The sequence below is a fragment of the Lytechinus variegatus genome, chromosome 10, assembly GCF_018143015.1.
Source record: "Lytechinus variegatus isolate NC3 chromosome 10, Lvar_3.0, whole genome shotgun sequence".
Lineage (NCBI taxonomy): Eukaryota > Metazoa > Echinodermata > Echinoidea > Temnopleuroida > Toxopneustidae > Lytechinus > Lytechinus variegatus.
This window is the reverse complement of record NC_054749.1, coordinates 28,478,111-28,499,941: the sequence shown is the minus strand read 5'-3', so window position 1 is coordinate 28,499,941 and position 21,831 is coordinate 28,478,111. Positions and strand designations below refer to the sequence as shown.

The window sequence follows — 21,831 nt, the reverse complement described above, 5'->3', positions numbered from 1 at the left end:
GCAGACCCGGATGAACTTTGATTGATCAACTAATTGGTCTTCACACAACAAGACTAGCACAATTATATAGCTTCTGTGCATAAATCATTGTCGGTTGCGAATTCAGAGTAAGACTCCATGTAGTAATACAGTCACTTCCCCTAAAGCGGCCGTAGGACGAGTCGAAAACAGCCGTTTTAACCTTTATTTAAACAAGCTTTATAGGTAGTTTGAATAAAAATAAATGAAACGGCTGTTTTCAACTGCCCATACCGGGGGGAGGGGAATGCAACTGCAGCATTAATGAGGCAATATGAACTGATCAGGAAAGATCGTCGCCCAATGATGCCCTACAAAATCTATTCACATTTGATCTAGATAGATCTGCACTTTAAAGAGGAAATTATATAAAGGTTATACAAATCAAACGATTGAGAAAAAGTTAACCCAAAAACTCATGCGGCACACCTGATAATTTTCATTCTAAATATCTTTCAAAATAATAATGCATACAGAAAATGGTAGGCCTATTCTATTTTTAAAAATAAAAATGTCGGCTTTGATTTCAAACCCTGCAGCCCGGTCAAACTCGAGGAAAGTTGTCAACTATGACAAGGGCGGAATGAGTAAAAAACCATTTGACATTTTTATACAAATATTTTTTTATATAGATTTTGATATATTTCACTTTTTCCCTTCCATTTTACTTTTTTTCTTGACATAAAACCCTTTCTTGGAGGGGGGGCATGGGCATGGCCATCCTATATGTGCTTGAGTGGGTCATAAATCATCAGACATTTCAGTAAAACCATCACATATAGGAATTTGTAATGACTGCACTTCTGATTAATTGCAGCACTTTCAATAATAATAATCTTCAGTTCTTTTATAGCGCATATATAGCAACGCCATGTCCCTATGCACTTGGATAAAACTAAGGAAAGAAATTAGAAAGTAAGTGAAGGGGGCTGGGCACTGAATTCATTACAAGTTAAGCAGATACTTTTTAGGGAAGTCTTAAATTTATCTAAATCATGTATATTTCTCATATATATATCTCATTCTCAATGCTTAACACAAAAAGTGACTGTTATGTATTGAGCACCACACGCCGCGCTGAAACCAGTACCTAAATATAGGATAAGCGCTATAGACTTTATAGGTCTAAGGGCATTGCTTCCCTGCAACGCCCCCCCCCAAAAAAAAAAAAAAACAATGCAAAACGAAAAAACGACAACAAACAAACAGAAACAAAAACAAACGTAGGCATATTCTACTGTATTCAATCCGATAAAGACACGTAGACTAATGAAAATGAATATCTATTTTACCTTTTTAAGTTCTATTTTGTTATTTTACATATTTTTTAAAATAATTATTATTTATCTTTTTATTCATTCATTATTTTTTATTTATCAATCTATTTATTTATCAATTATTTATTATTTATATATATATTTATTTATTTATTTACTTACTTATTCATTTATTCATTTTCTTTCTTTTGGGGGTGGCGGTCACCCCTGCCCCATTGTGGCCCTTTATAAGCTGTTAAACAACTTCTTTATTATCATGGAATGTTCAAAATGGTTTATACTAGCCCAGTCGTTGTAACAATAGTATTCATAACCTTTTAAAAATGTTAGTGCGTTTACTTTGCCAACGTATATATTTCCTGAATTCACATTGTAGGGAAAACAATCAGATTCGTCATTTCCACTTTTCGAAGTGCAGGAGTAGTGGCGTAACTACGGGGGACATGGGGGGCACGTGCCCTCTCCCCTCCATCGGCTGGCAAAAAAGGGGAGGAGAAAAAGTGAAAGAAGAGAAACGTAGTATGGGAAGATTGTTTATATTATGTTACAGATATTACATTACATAAGACATATAAATTGTCTCCTTTTCTGGTCTGAATATAAAAAATGTTCAGCTCGCGCTTCGAGCTCGCAATATTTCACGAGTGAGATACGTATATGTTCATGATTACAATGACTACATGTTTAGGTGTAATTCTATTAATGGTGAGATTATGAGAAATGTATAGACTCTTCATGAATTTCTTTTAAAAAGTTGCCTTATACCTGTTTTGGGTCAATATATACATAAAATGCAGCTCGCGCTTCGTGCTCGCCGTCGAGACAGACATATACGTATCATGATTACAAATATTTGCTCATAATATTTAGGTCTGAATATAAAATAATGTTTAGCTCGCTCTTCACGCTCGTATTATTAGATCAGTGAGATACATATTCGTTTAATGCCACAGTCCTTCAAGGACAAGTCCACACCAACTAAAAGTTGATTTGAATGAAAAGATAAAAATCCAACAAGCATAACATTAAAAATTTCATCAAAATCGAATGTAAAATAAGAAAGTTATGACATTCTAAATTTTCGCTTAATTCAATAAAACAGTTATATAGCTGGTATGCAAATGAGGACACTATGACGTCATCCACTCACTATTTCTTTTGTATTTTATTACATGAAATGTGAAATATTGTAATTTTCTCCTCATTGTTAGGTGGTACAATGATGAACTTATCCCTGAACATGTGGAATAAGCAGTGTTTAATACTATATGATTCAGTCAAGTTGGTCCTTATTGTCAAATTTATAAAAAAATGAAATATTTTATAATTCAAACAATTAAAACAAAAGAAATAGTAAGTGATGGACTGACTCACCTAGTTGTGCATATCACTGTTTTATGAAAAAAAAGCAAATTTTAAAATGTCATAACTTTCTTATTTTACATCCGATTTTGATGAAATTTTTAGCACTATGCTAGTTTGATTTTTCTCTATTCATCAGCATTTTCCTGGGGTTGGACTTGACCATTAAAATGTCTCTATTAGATCAGCATACCTTGCAATTGAGCGCGCTTCGCGCGCCCACTAAGTGACTCAGATGTTTTGCTGGTGCCCCCACCACCCAATGCCGTGACCCACGGTACGCCACTGTGCAGGAGAGACGTGATCTGAGGTTGAGTTTTATTTCACTGATATTTTTGTTGTCGTTGAAGGCCGAGGATACACTAATCGTCTTTACTTTCGATGATTAGTACTTTAATCTAATCAAACACAAGAGAACGTGATTATTTTAACAATTTAATTCCTCATCTGATATTGTCGATGCAATTCTTTTCAACATGTTTTATGAGCGACATTGAATATTACGTGCCGATTCGTAAAGGGTACATCAAGGGTTTCATAAGAGACGGGGAACAGATTTCGGGCCGATTTCATCAAAAGTATTTAATAAGCCCCATCCCATACAAAGCTCTCATTGTGCAAAAACTCCAGTGTTGATTTAAAACAAGCTCGGAATTTATATACACCAGAGAAGTGTTAAAAAACACCATTTCGGTTTTAACACCAGAAAGGTGTTTATACCAATTAGTGTCAAAACAGCATCGGTTTGATTACAATCTGGTATTGTTTCAATACTTCTCTGGTGTGGACACATATAGTATAGTATTTTATTCAAACCAAATAAAACACAAACAGTGGTATAGGTTTGGGACCCCAGTGAAGCACGGCTTGTTGACCTGGCCCCTTTAAATATAGTGGTATATCACAAAAGTAACAATGAGTATAACTTAAGAACAAATGATGTAATATAAATATAATAAAGATAGGTTATAAAATGGCGACGTTTCTCCTTTGCACAGGGCACCAGCCTACATGAAGAGGGCGTTCCCCCGAGCACCCTACTACCATGACCGGGACCATGACTACCTTATTCATTAAAATCCTTTCAAAATTGTGAATGCATCAAAAAACGCTCAGGAGAAGACACCGCATCAACCAGGAGCCCTAAGGAAACCGAAATATCACCATTTTTTTTTACCCCTGCATACATTGGCGGCGGAAGCCAACAATTTTAGGGGGGGGGAACGCCACAATATTTTGACAAGCCCACAAAAAATTTGAGGGGGAACACAGGCAAAAAAATTGACAAGCAAAAAAAAAAAAAAAAAAAAGGTCATCAGGTAAAAATTTAGGGGGGGGGCACGTCCCCCCGCTTTATTCGCCTATGCCTATATAGATTCCAGGCTGGTGCTAAATCAACACCGGACTTTTGCAGTGCAAAAAGAACTTAGTGGGGGGGTGTCCTGACGTGAACTGTAACATCTTGGGTGACTTTATGTAAATTATTGTTTCAGTTTTTGTAAACGAAATCCTGATTAAAATTTGTTGTTTGAGGGATGAACCAGATAAACACAGGATATACAGCCCTTAAAGGAAAACATGTTTAAGAGGTCAATGTAGCCGACAACACGATTATAATTCAAGTTCAAGTCTACAAATATAAACGAAAGTTCCCGTACTATTCCTGTCCTTAACACAATTATATTAAGCGCTTTCTAATTATCGGGGTGAAAAGTGAACAGAGTGAGAAAGTAGGTTTTGAAACATCACCACAGTCTCGCTTAGGTTTAGATAGTAAATAGTCAATCGTATGATGAAAATCTAGAAAGAAAGAGGAGCTTGGCAAGAAAATGCAATAACAAAACACCAACCTCTAGAAAAATAAATAAAAATAAAGTATATTAGTAACATGGCAGGAGAAAAAAAAGAAAGAAATAAAAGTAAAGACAACGAAAAAGAAAAGAGAGAAAGAAAAAAATGAATAAAGAGAGAAAAAATAAAGAACTTGAAAAGAAACAAAAATAATCAGAAATAAGTATTTAAAAAAGATAAAAATGCCTGAACTCGCATAATCCAACACCAAACCTAGGAATGTATATTTCTATCATAGAATAGGTCCATGTTTCTACCAATAAATATAGATGCACCTTTCAAAGTTATATTATAATTGTAATATTCTGCTTAACTTTGTAACTTTGTATTTCAACCACCTGTTTTTCGCGAACTTCCACTATTTACCTGTTTAAAACTCACATCCGTAGTCATCATTGTCACTTGTTAGCATTGACATTTATCATTCCGTTCCTATCACTTCCAACTGTGATGATACAAATCGGACATAGGACAACAAACACAGGTCAGGTAGGGTCTCCTCTTTCAGACCACAAAGAATCGTTGTATTGGGAAGAAAAATTATGAAATAGCTCGATCTAGCCCAGGAAAAGCAATAATAGGACTTCTCTCTCTTTTTCCTAAATGTAATGATCGTCAGGGTATATTACACGCCCAGGGTAAAACGCAAAGGGAGAGGGGTGGGGGTGTTCCTCAAAGACTTTTTCAAACCTACTTTGAAAACATTTTTTTTTCACGAAAAATTCAACCCACCCGAAATGTAATAAGAATAATAATATAGGGTATTTATATGGCACCTTGTTATGTGCTCATTACCCGGCTAAGCTGGGCGTTCACAGTGCACACAGCCTTTTAAGGAATTACTTCCTACCGGCACCCATTTTCCTCACCTGGATTGAGTGCTGCACATTGTGGATCAGTTTCTTGCTGAAGGAAATTACGCCATGGCTGGGATTCGAACCCACGACCCTCTGTAAGCATGTACACACTGTTTGAAAGTTTTACCTGTTTTGCTATCCTATAGGGTGGGAAAAGGGTATTGGATCCTTATACAAATTCGACCGACTAGGTCGCTTCGCTCTCACTATTGCATTTTGAACGCTTTACCTTTTTTTAGGCTATCCAGGGGTGGAAAAAGAACCTGGATGCCCTAAGTTTACCTCACAAAATTGTTATTTTGGTCGATATCGTATGTGGTTCGATATCGCCTTTAGGAGGGGGGGGACTGGTAGCAGACACAAATAAGAAAAAGTAACACGAGTCAGATATAGAAAATTGTTTTTTAATCATAGGGGACGTCGATGTTCCTGCATGCTATATGAGATTTCTTTGTGTCCATTCTTTCATAATTTGTTTTGTAAATTTGACCTCGGAATTTTCAGCCCTTTTAACAACAGAGTTCGTAAAAAAAATCCTCTGGTCTGAATGAACCCAGGTGATTGCGTGCGAGCTTGTATCTCCCGTCATCATTAAGCATTCCATCCTTTTCTATCTGGATGTGAGCGATCATAAATTCTCTCATCATCGAACGAGTAAGGAGCATCTATCTCTTCAAGGGTCCAACAAGGTAAGTTTTAATTATAATTTGGATATCATTATCATCGAATCGCTCTATTTAAAAATATATTTCCATAAGGCTTATTTACCGATTACAACATAATATTACAGTAAGAGAATGAATATTTATATGAAGATTTCTTTACCATTTTAAGTTGCAGTGCCAAGGGGGTTTGCTTGTTCGAAGTACTCTGCATTCTTTTACACAGCCTATCTAAAGTGAAATGAAAATCATTTTTATTTTGAGTTTTTTTGCCGGGGTTAAAAAATTTAATTCAAAACTTAAATTCAATTGTGCTTGAACCGCCAATCCTTGATGATAGAGACAACTTTATATCGAGTGACTTTGTATCAAAATAATTATTGCTTGATACTGCTGATAAATTCCTTTCCCATCTCATCTTTATATGAGGAATATGACGAAGTCATAGTAACCTAATACATAACTGCATCACCACCACCATCACCACCATCATCATCATCATCACTCCCACCCACCACCACCACCACCATCATCATTATCATAATCATCACAACCACCATCACCACGACCACCTTCACCATCTATGTCATCATGACCATCATCGTCATCATGATCATCAACTTCATCATCGTTATCAATTATGTCCTCATGTCGTCATCATCGTTATGACCGTCGTCGTCGTAATCCGCATCCTCCTCCTCCTCCGCATCGATATTCATAAATTATTATTAATATATAGCTGGGTCATTATGAACATCTGCCCGATCGCCAGATTCTCTTGCAATGAATCCGACGTACACATCAAAGAGCCAAACACTTCGTAATTCCGAAGGTTCTTTATTCCGAAGTTTCGTAATTCCGAAACACATAAAAAGGGCTCGTTAATCCGAACATTTGTGGCATTATTCCGAACGTTCGATAATCCGAAAACGAAATAAGGTCAGTTGTTCCGAAGGTTCGTTTGTCCGTAAATGAAAAAGGTTCGTTAATCATTACGTTTTCGGACTAACGAACCTTCGGAATTACGAACCTCACTTTGTTTTCGGACTAACGACCCTTCGGAATTACGAACCTTCGGAATAATGAACCTACGGAATATCCGAACCTTCGGAATAACGAAGCTTCGGAATTACGAATGTATGCGAAATAACCAGGTATATTGACATGGAAATCAAAACGTGGCCATTAGTTGATGAATAAAACGGGTTTCATGACAATGACAAAATAACAATGATCGAACTTAATTTTTCTGCAAAGTTTAGGAAGACATTATTTGAAGCTAAGTGATGACGTTTCATGATGTTCGGAGGATTACACTATGTTGATATTATTCCACAAATCACCAATAAATGCCTTTATTAACAATAATTCTGAGTTATCATGACTCTCTGTTATAATGTAAATAATAAAAAAGCTTGTTACAATATGTTCTGAATAAAATCTAATATCGGTGTTTGCTAAATCTTGAGCAACGGTAACCATCGTGAAAACTTATTTGCACCCTTCAAATTAAACATTGTGAGCCCCTTAATTCTTGAGTGCAACTTTGCACCGTACTTGCCCTGGACGCTTGTTTACAGAATTGACGATACAGTTAACTGCATTTTGCGGCAAAGTTGTATGGATCATGATGGATGGTGCAATGTTTCGGAACACATAAATCTATGCATCCGAAACAGATGCAGAATTTATATCAACTGGCATTCCAGGTGCAATAATGAACAAGAAGGAACAATTTTGCGCCATATAGTGCAAGATTGCATGCTTCAATTGTTGTTGGGTGCAAACTTGCACGTATTTTTTTGGTCGTAGTGTGTCTTGCATTTGCTCTCAGCATGCATATGATGCGATGACCCAATCGAAAATCAGATTATTTGGTATAATCCACAGTGGATGTCAAACTGAGCGATGTGACACATTTTTTTAAAAGCTCATTGGGTAGATGTTGAGTGGAATGAAATCTCGTTGAAGATAATAATTTGCTGAAGACACATTCGGGAGACTATATGTATATGACTTAGGAACAATCTTTTCATTTCCATTCACGGTGCTTCCATTTCCTATTCACTTATGACTTTACGTTATTTGGCACACCTCCTATAGGCCCTAATTCAATATTGTGTAATCGTTTTTATTTCTTTCCTTCGTTCATTCAATTTCATGAAGAAAAAGGTTTGCATTGCACATTTTTTATTTTCCGAATTCATTAATAACATTAATATTCAATGGTCAGTTTTTGTATAGCGCATATAACACAACAAATAAGTCTCTATGCGCTTGATAAAACAAAGGAGAGGAAGAGAAATGTTAATGAGTTCATTTTGTTGAGGCTAGGTGCAATTTAAATATGTTTTAAGAGCTGGTTGAATTTAAATCGATTGTTTTCAGAGAATTTGGGAGTTTGTTCCATAAAAACATGGTCCATGATAAAACAGGGGCTGCATGAGCAAATGAACGTTCGCCATTACTTTACCTCAATCGATCGCCTCTATTAATTTTCATTTAGGTCTCTGTCATTCTGTCTGTCTTTCATTCTCTTCCCTCTCTTCTCATATTTCGTTGTTTCTGTCTCTATTCTTCCTTACCCATCTCCCTCGATGCCCATTTTCTTCATTCTTAGCATTTTCTTACCATCTTTATTATTCCTCCTATCCGATACATGAAGTGAAATATGTGATATTTCAAGCAAGATATTTCCCCTCTCTTCAATTGTTTTTCCTTCTCTCGCTTGTTGACACACGATTATTTTTCTCTCTTTTCCCTATAACTCTTTTGTCAAGTCTGTCTTTTTGTCACTTTTTTTAAAATCCTATAACAAGGAATAACACCATGGCTCTGGGCAGCTACGCTACGCTATACATCGTCACCACCATCCTCATTTTGTCGTCTCAAGGTCGTGAGCTTACCAAACGTCAGACCGATGAGGAAACTTCCTCATCGACGACCACGGGCCCGCTCAAGTCTTACCAGAGCTTCAACATGACCCCCAACGAGGCCGAGAAGGAAGAACTACCCGCTGGCTTCGGCGACTACAACTTCGCTGTGTACGAAGCGGACGAAATCGTCGACAGACACAATCTACTCCGTCGACAACCCGCGGCGAGAAACGACTTTGAAAGAAACGACCCAAACGCGATTACGGCTTCAGATATGGAGCACATGGTAAAAAAAAAATTACGTATTTTGTTTTCCCTTTCTATTGTCCTCTTACTCTTGATCTTTGCATGTAGCTATTTCTCTGTCATGGTCATTGACATTATTTTGCTTCAAATTTTAGTATATAATTAAATTACATAACTTAATGACTTCCACACAAAGAAAATGCAATAGATGAATAATTTGTTTTGTACATTAACGATGTGTTAGTGTTGGTATTCAGAACAGGAATTTGGTTGCCTAATCTTTTTTTTCTTTTGGGCATTTTTTTTTCATCCAGGGTGGTGAAAATTTTGCCCATTCTAAAGTAAATGCTGCTTAATTTTTTAACCTTACCCATATGTTTACCGCATTGGGTAAAATACTGCCCTAAATTTGTACGTGACTGTACTTTCTCTTTCATTTCCTCCTGATAGACATGGGACGATGATCTGGCCTACATGGCCTTGGCCTGGGCCAGAGGCTGCAGCTTCCACCACCCTCAGCCTGGGGAAATGCAAAATGTCTCCCCATACGAAACGATAGGCCAGAATATTTGGGCCTATACAGGGACTAGAGACAGCCCACGTTCTGGTACTAAAGCAACCCAGGACTGGTATGATGAGGTAGTGGACTATACCTATCAGGCCGGTAGTGGCGGGTACTGTGGTCGAGTGTGTGGTCATTATACACAGGTAAAGTTCTCACGGATCGCACAAATCCATTGGTGGGCGGGAAATCTTAAATGGTAAATACCCAAGGTTCTTCATTTGCCTTCAGAATATTTCCAATTTTATATAGAATACCACTTATTTTTTGAGATTCTGACCAAAATAATACCCCCCTGTGTATTCTTCTTTTCGGTATAAACCTATCCTCAAGCATGTGGGCTGTAAAATACATGATGAATTTTTGTAAAAGCTTTTGGTGTAAAAGTTTCACACTAGTAAATATTCCGCCATAGATAAGAATTAGATTAGGATTACTATTGTTGTAGAGAGGAAATAGATCTGAGATTTCATATCTGACCATCAAAGGGTACGTTGACCGGCTCATTTTTTTTAATCAACATTATGGGAACATCTCGTGACGATATCTCATTCTTCTCCTGAAACAATAAAATATCCCCAATGCAGTTCCAAAAGGAAAGTGAGATTTCTTCCCCAAGCCTAGGGCAAAGGAAGTTCAATGATTGCCCTTTCTAGAATCAGTGCTAGGTGGCGAATCATAATCATTCATACACATTTGTGGATTAGTTAAATCAAATTAAATATCTTACGAATGCTCTGGGTCGGATGGATAGGTTTGCCTTCTAATATTGCAACTATAGGCGTGTGATACCCGCACTCACTAGTTTAAAACAATGAGGGTGATACTCTGATAACTAAACCAAGGTGTAACCCTATAGTCTAAACAAGTATTTTGAACCATCTATGGAATGCTGGGCTTCACGATATGTCTTCCATATTCGACGCAATTATAATATATTTATTAATTAATTAACTAAAATTCTTATTTTTTGTATTTTGATATTCTTTCCATTTCACGATACACACTTTGCGGCAGCAAAAAAAATATTTAACTGGCGAATGAATTGATCACTGGCACTCCATAAAAGTGTGGTCTTAGTTATCACAGGTTTAACTAAAACATGGCTTTCACAATTATGCCCTATCCGAATACTGACCAACCGGTGTCTGAAACGGCATTTGAAAACGAGAAAAAAAACAATTATGAAAGCCAAACTTTCACAAATAATCAAAGTGGGCGGGGGGGGGGGTTGACGATCTTGAAACTGTAATAAGAAATTGTGTGTGTATACCAATATTCTTATTTGGCCTATTGGACATTTCTCCAAGCTTTAGACGACGTTGGTGATACAAAGAAAAATAGGGAGTTTTCACTCAGCAACTTACGGACGAACACAGGAAATGATTTCGAAAATGCCCATCTTGACAAGGAACATCAAAGAGATTTTTTTCGTCGGTAATTGGTTAATCAAAAAAAAAAAAAAATTAGTCCTTGATTCTGGCGAAACGACGTATTTACAATTTTTCGTCAGCTTTAAAACTGCTGTTCCGGTTCATCAATTTTCGCCAAAGCCCTTGAACCGTTCTGTTTCATTTGACGGGCTTTTTCAATAGGCCTGTATTTACTGTTCTTGATTCATCCGTAGGTTGCTGAGCGAAGTATCAAATTAACCCAACTCAATAGTCTAATGCAGAATATTATTCAAAATTATGATATCTAGGTATTAATCACCTGTATTTGTCTCTTCGAATTTAGAACTATCTTGAACACACGAAACAAAAACAAACTAAACACTGACACCAAAAAGATACAATAATTCTGTTTTCCATGTAGATTGTTTGGGCCGCTACGAACAGGGTCGGTTGTGGCCGAACGTTCTGTCCAAGTCTCAGCCGTACTCCCCTGAGAAACGCATGGTATGTCGTCTGCAATTACGCCCCTGCGTAAGTATTTCCATTGAACTCGTAAAAATGCGTAAATACTTTACTTGATAAAATGCCGCCAAATGTTGTATGATTGTGCATGGTGAAAAATTAGTCACAAAAAACACTCCAAACTGATGACCTATAATACTGGCATGACTGTGAGGATCCATAATACGCAGGTTTATTGAGTAACATGACGGCAAATATTGCTTGAATATTGCCAAATTTTGTGTGTGAATATTTGCCGAGGCATCCTAAATAGTTTACCCAACAAACATGACATGCACGTATATGCTCCCTTTCTAACTCATATTGGATAAATCTAAAAAAAAATAGAATGAAATAGAAAAAAAAAAAATGAACAAAAAAGGATTTTATGCATGGTTTTAATCATGTTTTAGTAATTAGAAAGTGCCAACTTGGGCTTGGTCGAGTAAGAGTTTATCAGGCATTTTCCTAAATGTCACAAAATACTGCAATGCGTGGTTCAAATGGTAGATTATATTGGTAAAAGTAATGTTGGTCCTACTAATTTTGGTTTTATTTTTTAAATACTTTTTAGAGGGAATTACCAAGGCGTACAACCGTATTCTATTGGGACATCATGTACCCAATGTACCACCGGTTCAGGACAATGCTACAATGGACTATGCAGTAAGATAACACTTTAAAGGATTAATTGATTACATGAATATGAGATCAGCCCAAATACAGGATAGCTCATTTCGGGAAAATAAATCATGAAAAACGGACTGATTTTTGTATAATTATGTCTAATCGGAGTTTGGTTCATTTTATTAAATTCATTTTGGGTACTGTTAGTAAATGAAATTCCTAGAATAAATAAAAAAAAATAGCATACGTACCGTATGAAACCCAAGAAAATTTGTTTGTGAATAAGGGTCTGACCCCCCCCCAAAAAAAAGGTGAAAACTATCAAATTATTGGATAGAATCTACCAAACTATTGATTAATTTTGACCTTCGATTTTTTCGGACACAGTGGGTGATTTCAAGTTCAGTGTTGACCTTTTGGTGTTGGTGTTAGGTCAATTTTCATACGATTATAACACCAAACATAAAATGAAGATGGTCCCGAAAAGTCACTCACTAGTTGTTGAGATGTCAAGAATGTGATCTGGATCAGTTTTTTCAAAATATGAATAAGTTTTGGAGCTAGGGGAAGCAATCAAAATTTCAACACCAACACCAACACTGAGGCCAACACCGTAATTGAAATCACCCAATGTCATATTCGCGTAAACATGATGTCCACCAAAATAGCGGCCCGTCGGGCGCAATACAATTAGTAAACCATTTCTTTTTTAAACCTTGTTTACCGTTATGAAGGTATCATTTAGAGAAATCAAAATAAATATTTTTACAAATATTAACAGTAATGATAACAAAACTTGCCATTTGAGTGTCGAATCCTTTTTGAACATTCAAGTCTCGATGAATTCATATCATAAACCAGATCATATTAAGAAATTTGTTTCACTGTGAAATCTAGACATTCTGAAGAATTTCGATTCGGAATTGAAGCAAAGTGAAGTAGAGTACTGATTTATATTGTTGTCGCGACGTTTTTCCTTTTGGCTCGGTTTTTCCTGTACATTCATTACAGCTGACTTCAGGGGCACAATTTATAAATTACAGCTACAGTAACTTTGCCATCATGGCAACTACCATGGTAACAAGGATCAGTTATTAGCCAATCACAATCAAGGTTTCCATGGCAGTTAAACAAAAGCGATAAAGTGACCATATTATTTATGAAACGGTCGTGATTGCGTTTTGCCCTGACATATGCCAAAGCTCAGCACGCTTTTATACTCTACTCAGCTCTACTAATCGACTATTCGATCTGTGTAGCTAATGAGTATGTTACTTAGTTGTGACTTTTTAAAACAAATTAATGTTTGAATAAACTTTCAGTATATCGTGTAAAGTGAAGCGTTAAGATTTTCAGCTTTTATATAGGTTTTCGTTTTCAGTATTATTTTTATTCATGCCAAAAATGGTTATCAATATGCTATGTTTGTTATGTTGTGAAATATTTATTATACAAATGATATGAATGCAGAAGAAAACAATAAATCAAATCAAATCGAAATTTAATTCGTATAATGTTTTTTATTCTTTCTTTCATTTTTACACCACGCAGGGCCTTGTGCAGAGCATAACGAAGTCTGTGGTGAGTGCAAAGTCTTTCTTTTTTATTCGTTCATTTATGTTCTTGACCTTTTTTACGACTGGAAGATGCTCAATTGCAAATATTGTTATATATTTTAAACAGTAGTCTCATAATTATGTTATCAATTATCTTCGATTCTCTGTATTGTATTAAATCATGCAAATCAGTTAACTATGTATTGAACAAATAAGCTTTTTTCTGATCAACTCGCATTGACTGGTGAAGTTGCTTTTAAGTTAAGAATAAAAAAATATGAATCTGAGTTGACGTCAAATACTCAAATATAAACTTACATCATATCGTCATCATAATGTAAAATTATTTACAACTTTTCTTACCAGTCATTTTAATACACTTTCTTATTCATCGTTGTCTCTTTCTTTCTCTCTTCTTCTTCGTCTTCTGGCTTCTTCTTCTTCTCCCCCTCCTCCTTCTTTCCTCCTTTTCTTCTTCTTCTTAATTATCATCATCATCATCATCATCATCATTATTTCCTTTATTTTTTTCTTCTTATTTCTATTCCCCTTCTTCGTTTACTTCTCCTTTATTTCCTACTTCATAACTGTTATCTTCTCCCTTATCTCATTCGTTTATTCCTTGAGTAGATTGTGCTATCGATTCCTGTGATAACTGCGGTGTGTTGGATCGATCTACTTGTACGTGTAATTGCAAGGATGGCTTCTACGGTGCGACCTGTCAAGGTAAGAAAGAAAAAGAAAACGAAAACCCAGGTAATTTTCTTCAAAAACATTATCCGCAACATTGCAATGTCGATATAAAAGATCGAAAGTAGCAAAAAATATATACATTCTTCAATTATGCATGAGCATAATTTCATTATTTTCTTCAGCTCTCATTGAAACTTTTACCAATTTAAGGAGTTCATTAAAAAAATTATATAATCACCTTTTCAAAATATTTACACCATATTGACCACTGGTAGAACTCACGAGTTTATTCTGTCAGGTTCGTCGAAATCAATCACCTGCGCCATCTATCGATTATTCGCAGGCCATTCCATTAATAAATGCGTTTTTATTTCATTCAATAAATTTTAAAGATTTTTGTCAAGATGTTCGGTTATTATGACTGATTGTTACAGGAAATAAACTCAACCAAAACTGAAACATCAGTCCTGAATGAATTTTGCACAAAATGTGATGCAGAATATAAACTGCCAGAAAAGCTTGAAGAATATTTACTTTTGGGACCGATTTTCAGATGATTTTTTTCCAATCCTACTAACCTTCTAAATCAGTTTGCAGGACTCTTTCGTAAAATGCAATAATGTGGAAGGTGATTATTATGATTCATGAAACTCATTGAGACATATAAAAAAAACCAAGACCATATAGAATATAGCTCCATGATTTATGTATTCTAAAATCAACACTCCATATTATGATTCCATTATAGGCCATATCATCTTTCAAGGCATATAAGAGAACATTATGATTGTAAGGTATAATAACTCAAAAGGCTTCCAGACATAAGAAAACAAGAAGAGAGGAAAAAACAGCGATGATAACTATTTTTTCTTACCTATAATCACAGAACGATGTGTGGACACATCCAGTCGGTGTTATAATACATGGTGGCCACAATTCTGCGACGGCTACGCACAGGTTCGAGAAGGATGTCCTCAGATGTGCGGATTATGCAGTAAGTTCTCTGCTGGAGTTATCTGTAAAAGGGCGGTGGCTGGATCAGTGTTCTTTATTGATTAGGGAGTGATACGTGCATGGCGCGGTACCAGGATTGTTCTTTTCGATGGGGGGGGGGGGGGGTGATGACCAAAACGTGACATTCCCCTCTTTAAGCTGAGTGATAGGCGGATTTTAAAGCAAAACTATCGAAAACGCCCCTTTTATCCTGTATTTTACTTTCGTCCCTTTTTCTTCACCCCACTTTTAGTAGTGTTACTTTTGAAGAAAAAAATCAAAGGAGGGGGAGTGGCCTATAGCCTTTCCTTTGTATTTGGAAGTCAATTGCCCCAAAATTAATATTTGAATAGACCCTTTGGGGCGGAGGCTTCGATAATTATTGAAAACCAAAAGCAGGTGCGGGTCCATGCAGGGGGCACACTGGGATTGTTTATCCATTTATGTTTTTTTAAATAAATGTATTCCTTTTTGAAGTAATAAGTATTTTGTGTTTTTGTGTTAGGAATCTTGAAGTAATTGGCCCACTTTTCTATGCCTCGTCATCGATTCTACTGAAATGATCGATTCACTCCAGACATTTCCAAAGTAACTCTTATACCACTTCTAAAGGAAGAGGCCAACACCTCTATTAGAGGCTAAGCATAGACGTTTAATTGCATCTGATCTGTCGTTCTCGTTTATTGATCTGCATTAAAAAGAGCGAGAGAGGACAAAAATATCAGATGATAATCATGGAACAAATACAAATAATAGATTTTTTCGCTGGCATGTTTTCTATTTAATGGGATGCCCGACTCTTGGGCTGTCGCCACACCTTCTGTTCTCGGAGAATGATCTATTGTTACCCCCCCCCCCCTCCCCGAAAAATAGGTGTGGCGCAAGGATTTACCTCAGTGGCTACAGATAGCCTATCTGTCCCGTTCAGGATGACCCCAAAAATATTGCCCTATATCCATAATATTGTGACTACAATTTTGAGCTTAGTGAGTTGAGGGCACAAAATAGGAAAATGAACTAAAGTCATGTCATCTCAAATGATCTGTACATATTTCCTAAATTCATAACAAGTAAACAGAACAAAGGCAACCGCAATATTGTCCTCAATGTTATTGCGGTCACGGTGGTTGTCAATTGCAATCTTCATTTCCTCGTTTCAATTTCACATCGCCTCAAAATATCCGTTATTTGAAAGAGAAAGCAGAAAGTGAAAGGAAATTATGAATGAGTAAAAACTATGATTCGAAACATACGACAGAAAATCAATACATTTGTGCTTCCTTTTTTTAAAAAAAGAAGGAAATATTTGAAAGATGAAAGTATAAATATCTTCTTGATTTCATATGCCATGTGTGCAATGATCATTCCATTTTTGCATGCTAAACTTACAATGTTAGCTCTGTTTACACTATTTCATCATTGATCTTCTATAATCTGTTGCATATTTTTGCTAAATATACGAAATGCAAGCTATTTTCATTGCGTTTATGTTTGATTTCTAAATCTTTCCCAACTTGTCATATAGATGCAGCAGACCCAGACTTTGTTTGTCGTAAGTATAATATTAAACCACTATATACTTTTGAATTATGATATCCACTCACACATGTCAAATGGAGGTATAAACCTGAAGATCCAAACCCGGGATTGGATATAGAGCATTATACATGTTATATCTAGCAAGAGAGGTCCGTCATCCTCATCCCCTCTCTCTACACCAATGTGTTGGTGAAAAACTGTCCAGAAGGGAAACTCCATGATGAAAATAATATCATTTGAACAGGTAAAAAAAACCAGACAAATTGAACACTGAGAATTCGATCAAAAATCAAAGGAATAAAAAAAATTGACATTATGCATTACTTCGTACACAGATGTATGAAAACATAATTACGATTTCATGTAATAACAGAAGAAAAGGGAGAGTAGGGATGTAACATCATCAGCCCACCTAACGAATATAAAGACCAAGTGCATATAACAAAGCAATTAATGCTAAAATATGAAAAAATTAATAACTTCGTTATTCAGATTTTGATATTTTCAACATTTTTCTTAGTGATTTTTACATATTTAGCCCGAAGTCCCCCTATAAGTTTGACTATTATAATATTTGAATGGCTCCTGTTAGCGGATGGGGGGGGGGAGTGCTAGAATTAAAATGTATGATTTTTCTAAAGAAATACTGTATTTCAATGTGTATTTTTTTGTTAGCTCCATGGGCGTCAAGGGGGTATAATTGTACAGATAACCTTTTCATTTTTTTTGCTTGTAGAAAAAGGAGGAAAAGTCAAATAATGTAGAGAATTTTTTTGCCTGTCAGATTACTTATGAAAAAAAAACAATTGCCAGCCCCTTTGGGCCGTATGCCTTTTATTCCGACTTATAACAGGATCTAGAAATTTAAACAATATTTTATACTTTCTCAACTTTTGTTTTGTTTAGGACCAGGTCCACCTGATCCACCCACCAAACCTGAAGTATGCAACACGAAATTCACAGCAGCAGCCTATATCCGGGGAATCCTCCATCTTTTTAGGGTATTACTTATTTCTTAAATTCAGTTATGAATTAATCGAATATAACTTTGTATCTCATTTGGTGCCGGAAACATTGCAAGTCAATGAATAAATTGAATAACTTCATGAACATACATATATATAGAAATAGTCTGCTTCGGCATAAGGAATAAAATAATCATAAATGGTATAGTAAATGCCGTAGAAATAAAATCATAGATTTAAAAGGAGCATAGCTCTAAAAAATGAAAGGTTTTTATTCTTATGAATATATATATATATATATATATATATATATATATATATAAGAATAAAAATGAAGGTCCTGCATCGGTTGTGGTAGTTTGCGGGCGAAAATTTGATTGAATTGAAAAAAAAATGAAAAAAGTGAAAAATTTTAGAAAAAAAATCAAAAATTCAAAACTTTGTCGGTTATGGTACTTGTGGCAGAAAATTTACAGCAAAAATTCTCTCTGCGTTTATTTTATTCACCTTGCATTTTATATAAACTGACGAAAAATATGCGGATAGTACGCGAATAACCATGCTAACAGTAAAACACTGAACCGATTTCTACTTCTCCAATTATTTTCTTTCTTTTTTCTTAGGATGACAAAGTGTGGCGAGTTCGAACCAATGGTGAACTACTCTCCCCAGAATCCGGTGATTTGATCAATGATTTCTTCACAAATTTACCCACCAAAGTGAGTGCCGCCTACGAGCTTCCTACTGGAGAAGTCGTATTTGCCAGAGGTAAGATGTGATGGATGATGATAAACTTTGATAATTATACAGTATTTTAGTCATTGCCCCACATGCAGGTTTTTACATGGCACTGGGAAGCGGGGGTGCTGTTTTCCTGGGCGGTGCTGCGTGTGTTATTCTCCATAGGCAGCACTCCAGGAATTATGATAGGTGAGGGGGGGAATGGAGCATATATCCAAAATGACGTAGATTTTGTGATGAAACTCCTTTTTTTGCTTGTCAAATTTCTCGGGACCCAAATGACCTTCATTTTGTTGTGAAATCCTTTTTTTCTTGTCAAATTTACATCAGCTCCCCCTGTAACAAAAATATTTTCCATTGCCCTGGGTTTTTAGGCACTTTTTAAACATTTCAAATGATTCTGATGGTAATACGGGCTCTTATTCAGGTTATGTATCATTCATCTCCGTTCTTCAGGAAAGAAGCTGTTCATGTACATGGGCACCGTACGAACGGGGCGTAGTGCGCTACCCACAGGAATCCCCAAGGGACCTACTGGTGCAATATACATTGCGTCAGAAGGGAACACCCACTTCCTCAAAGGCTCAAAGACATACCTCTACAACGAAAGATCGGGTCGGGTTGACAGCACATACCCGAGGCCGATTTCTGATGTTTTCCCTGGCGTGCCAACCAAACTAACGAATGCATTCTCAGATGCGAGTGGTAAGAGGCTTTCTTGAAGGTCAAGTTCACCTCAGAAAAATGTTGATTTGAATCAATAGAGAAAAATAAAACGAACACAATGCTGAATTTTTCATCAAAATCAGATGTAAAATAAGAAAGTTATGACATTTCAAAGTTTCGCTTATTTTTAACATAAAAGTTTTATGAACGAGCCAGTTACATCCAAATGAGAGAGTCGATGATGTCACTCACTCTCTATTTCTTTTATTTTTTATTGTTTGAATTATACAATATTTCAATTTTCACGAATTGACGATTAGGATTGTCTGAAGCACAAAATGTTAAAATACTGGAATTCCACGTGTTCAGGAAGGGATGAAGCTTTATTTCACATGACAATGACGAGAAAATAAAAATATTTCATATTTCATATAATAAAATACAAAAGCAATAGTGAGTGATGTCATCACTTCCTCATTTCCATACCGACCGAGATGTGCATATAACTGTTTTGTGAAATGAAGCGAAACTTTAAAATGCAATAACTTTCTTACTTTAGATCCGAATTTGATGAAATTTTTAGTGTTATGCTTGTTGAATTTTTATCTTTTTATTAAAATCAAGTTTTTGTTGGGGTGGACTTGTCCTTTACTTGAACCCTTTCTTATAATTATACAAGACTTTGAATAATCTTGGGGCGACCACTAATCAATGTTGTATTACTTGTTGATTAGCTCTATTTTTTTAGCTAAAACGCACACAAATGTATTATACAAAGGAAAATCAAATAATGCATATAATCGTTAGTTCGCAACTCTGGGGGTTTCAGCCCCGCCCCACAATTTTTTTCCCAAAATCGTGTACAAAAACGTAAAAATGACCGTCTGAGTGTGATTTTTTTTGGTATGGTCAGCCCTCCACTTTCAAAACCGTTCCGCGGCCCTTGCAAGACCTTTCAGTCAGTCGCCCATTCTAAGTAGTAATCCAAGTAGTTACCCCGAGACTACAAAATATCAGCTTATTCCCGACAATAAATCTACCCCCCCCCCAAAAAAAAATTACTATTGTTTTATTTTTCTTTCTTAATAGGTAACATGTATTTTGTTCGATCGAAGAAGGTTTTCAAGATCAGCAGTGGTCGTCAATCGGTGGACAGAGGGTATCCGAAGTTCTTGACTGAAGTTTTCATTAATGTGTGCGCGCAGTAAACATGGACGACGGTTCTCACATGCATTCCAAAAGTGACGGGCCAGATTTGACAAATTTACCGGATCCCTTGGCGGGAAGCATAAGTACTTGGGCATGATATTATACGCTAGTCAAAATGACCAGTCGTTTTACTTCATCCATGTATTCCTTGGCTATATTCGAGGGACAATATTCCCAACTTTCTCCCCCTCTCTCTTCGCCAGTGTGTTGGTGAGAAAAGAATCCGGAAATAAGACTTATTTCTACCATTATTTTTGTGTCGAGCACATGATTTTGTCACAGGCACATTAAAGGAATCTTTTATTTTCTTCCGCTTCCCCTGGCCGACATCATTGTTGGCCACCGATTATCGTGTTTTCATTTTCACATGGCTCATCCGGTTGAAAACAGTTGTGGCGAAACATGAAGCTGTTTGCAATCCGGTGGTTAAAAACAATGTCAAGTACTTAATAATAATCCAGTCACTCCATATACATTTTTTGCCAGGCACTACCTGATGAACATGACGAATCACCTGCATTGGTTATATCTCTGTCTCGATACTTGTGTATGCATTTTATATTTTGTCTTCGTAAATGTAATCCGACATATCCATGTTATGGAAATTGGTCACCAGGCAGTGAAAGTCTGAAAGCTTGTTTTGATCGGGGAACATTTCGTGAAGGACTAGTCAGATGTTTTATACCGTGTTTTATCCGAGCATTACCATAGCAACCGTCATGAATCTGTGCGTTTTAGCCAATCAAAATCAAGGGCAGTTGTCACATTGTCGGATCTGACAGCTCGTCAGACAACAAAATGTTGGCTTAAGATTTCGCCAGATCAGAAATACTATTTGACTCGAAATCGGAGAATACAGACTAGAGTAAAATAACCTAATTATAATATATCTGTTTGATATTTTCATAACTGATACCATCTATATTTGAGGACTTCCTTTAATAAAATTTGAATTATTCCTATCAAACTGTTTCTATTCTCTTTACTTTATACATGTATCTATCCCCGCTCAGAAGAGCACAGGCAGCCCCGCCCACTGGAATGGTTCGGCGTAAAAATGGCAGAGGTAACAATGGCAGCGGTAAAAATGGCAGAGGTATAATGGCAGAGGTAAAAATCAGGTGCGGTTCTAGGGGAGCTTTGGGGACTGAAGCCCTCCCCCTCCCCCAAAAATCAATGAACCTCCAAAATTTTAGACCACAAAGAACACAAATATGAAGGTTCTATATGCTGTAT

At 36.3% G+C, this 21,831-nt stretch overlaps 1 protein-coding gene and 1 long non-coding RNA gene across 2 annotated transcripts; one reads left to right on the top strand and one right to left on the bottom strand.

Moving 5' to 3' along the window:
* Window positions 1-5,947: 5,947 nt before the first annotated feature.
* Window positions 5,948-21,571, top strand: LOC121423076. The gene is made up of 13 exons (XM_041618359.1): window positions 5,948-6,054; window positions 8,847-9,189; window positions 9,600-9,857; window positions 11,527-11,636; window positions 12,181-12,272; window positions 13,785-13,814; window positions 14,420-14,515; window positions 15,369-15,476; window positions 17,001-17,027; window positions 17,921-18,015; window positions 18,603-18,747; window positions 19,177-19,425; window positions 20,476-21,571. Exons 2-13 carry the CDS (start codon window positions 8,857-8,859, stop codon window positions 20,592-20,594), a joined length of 1,662 nt encoding a protein of 553 aa, XP_041474293.1. The 5' UTR covers window positions 5,948-6,054; window positions 8,847-8,856; the 3' UTR covers window positions 20,595-21,571.
* Window positions 14,329-15,446, bottom strand: LOC121423077. The gene is made up of 2 exons (XR_005971231.1): window positions 15,357-15,446; window positions 14,329-14,507 (listed from the first exon to the last, which is right to left on the bottom strand). It is a non-coding gene; the product is annotated as an uncharacterized LOC121423077 (long non-coding RNA).
* Window positions 21,572-21,831: the final 260 nt, after the last annotated feature.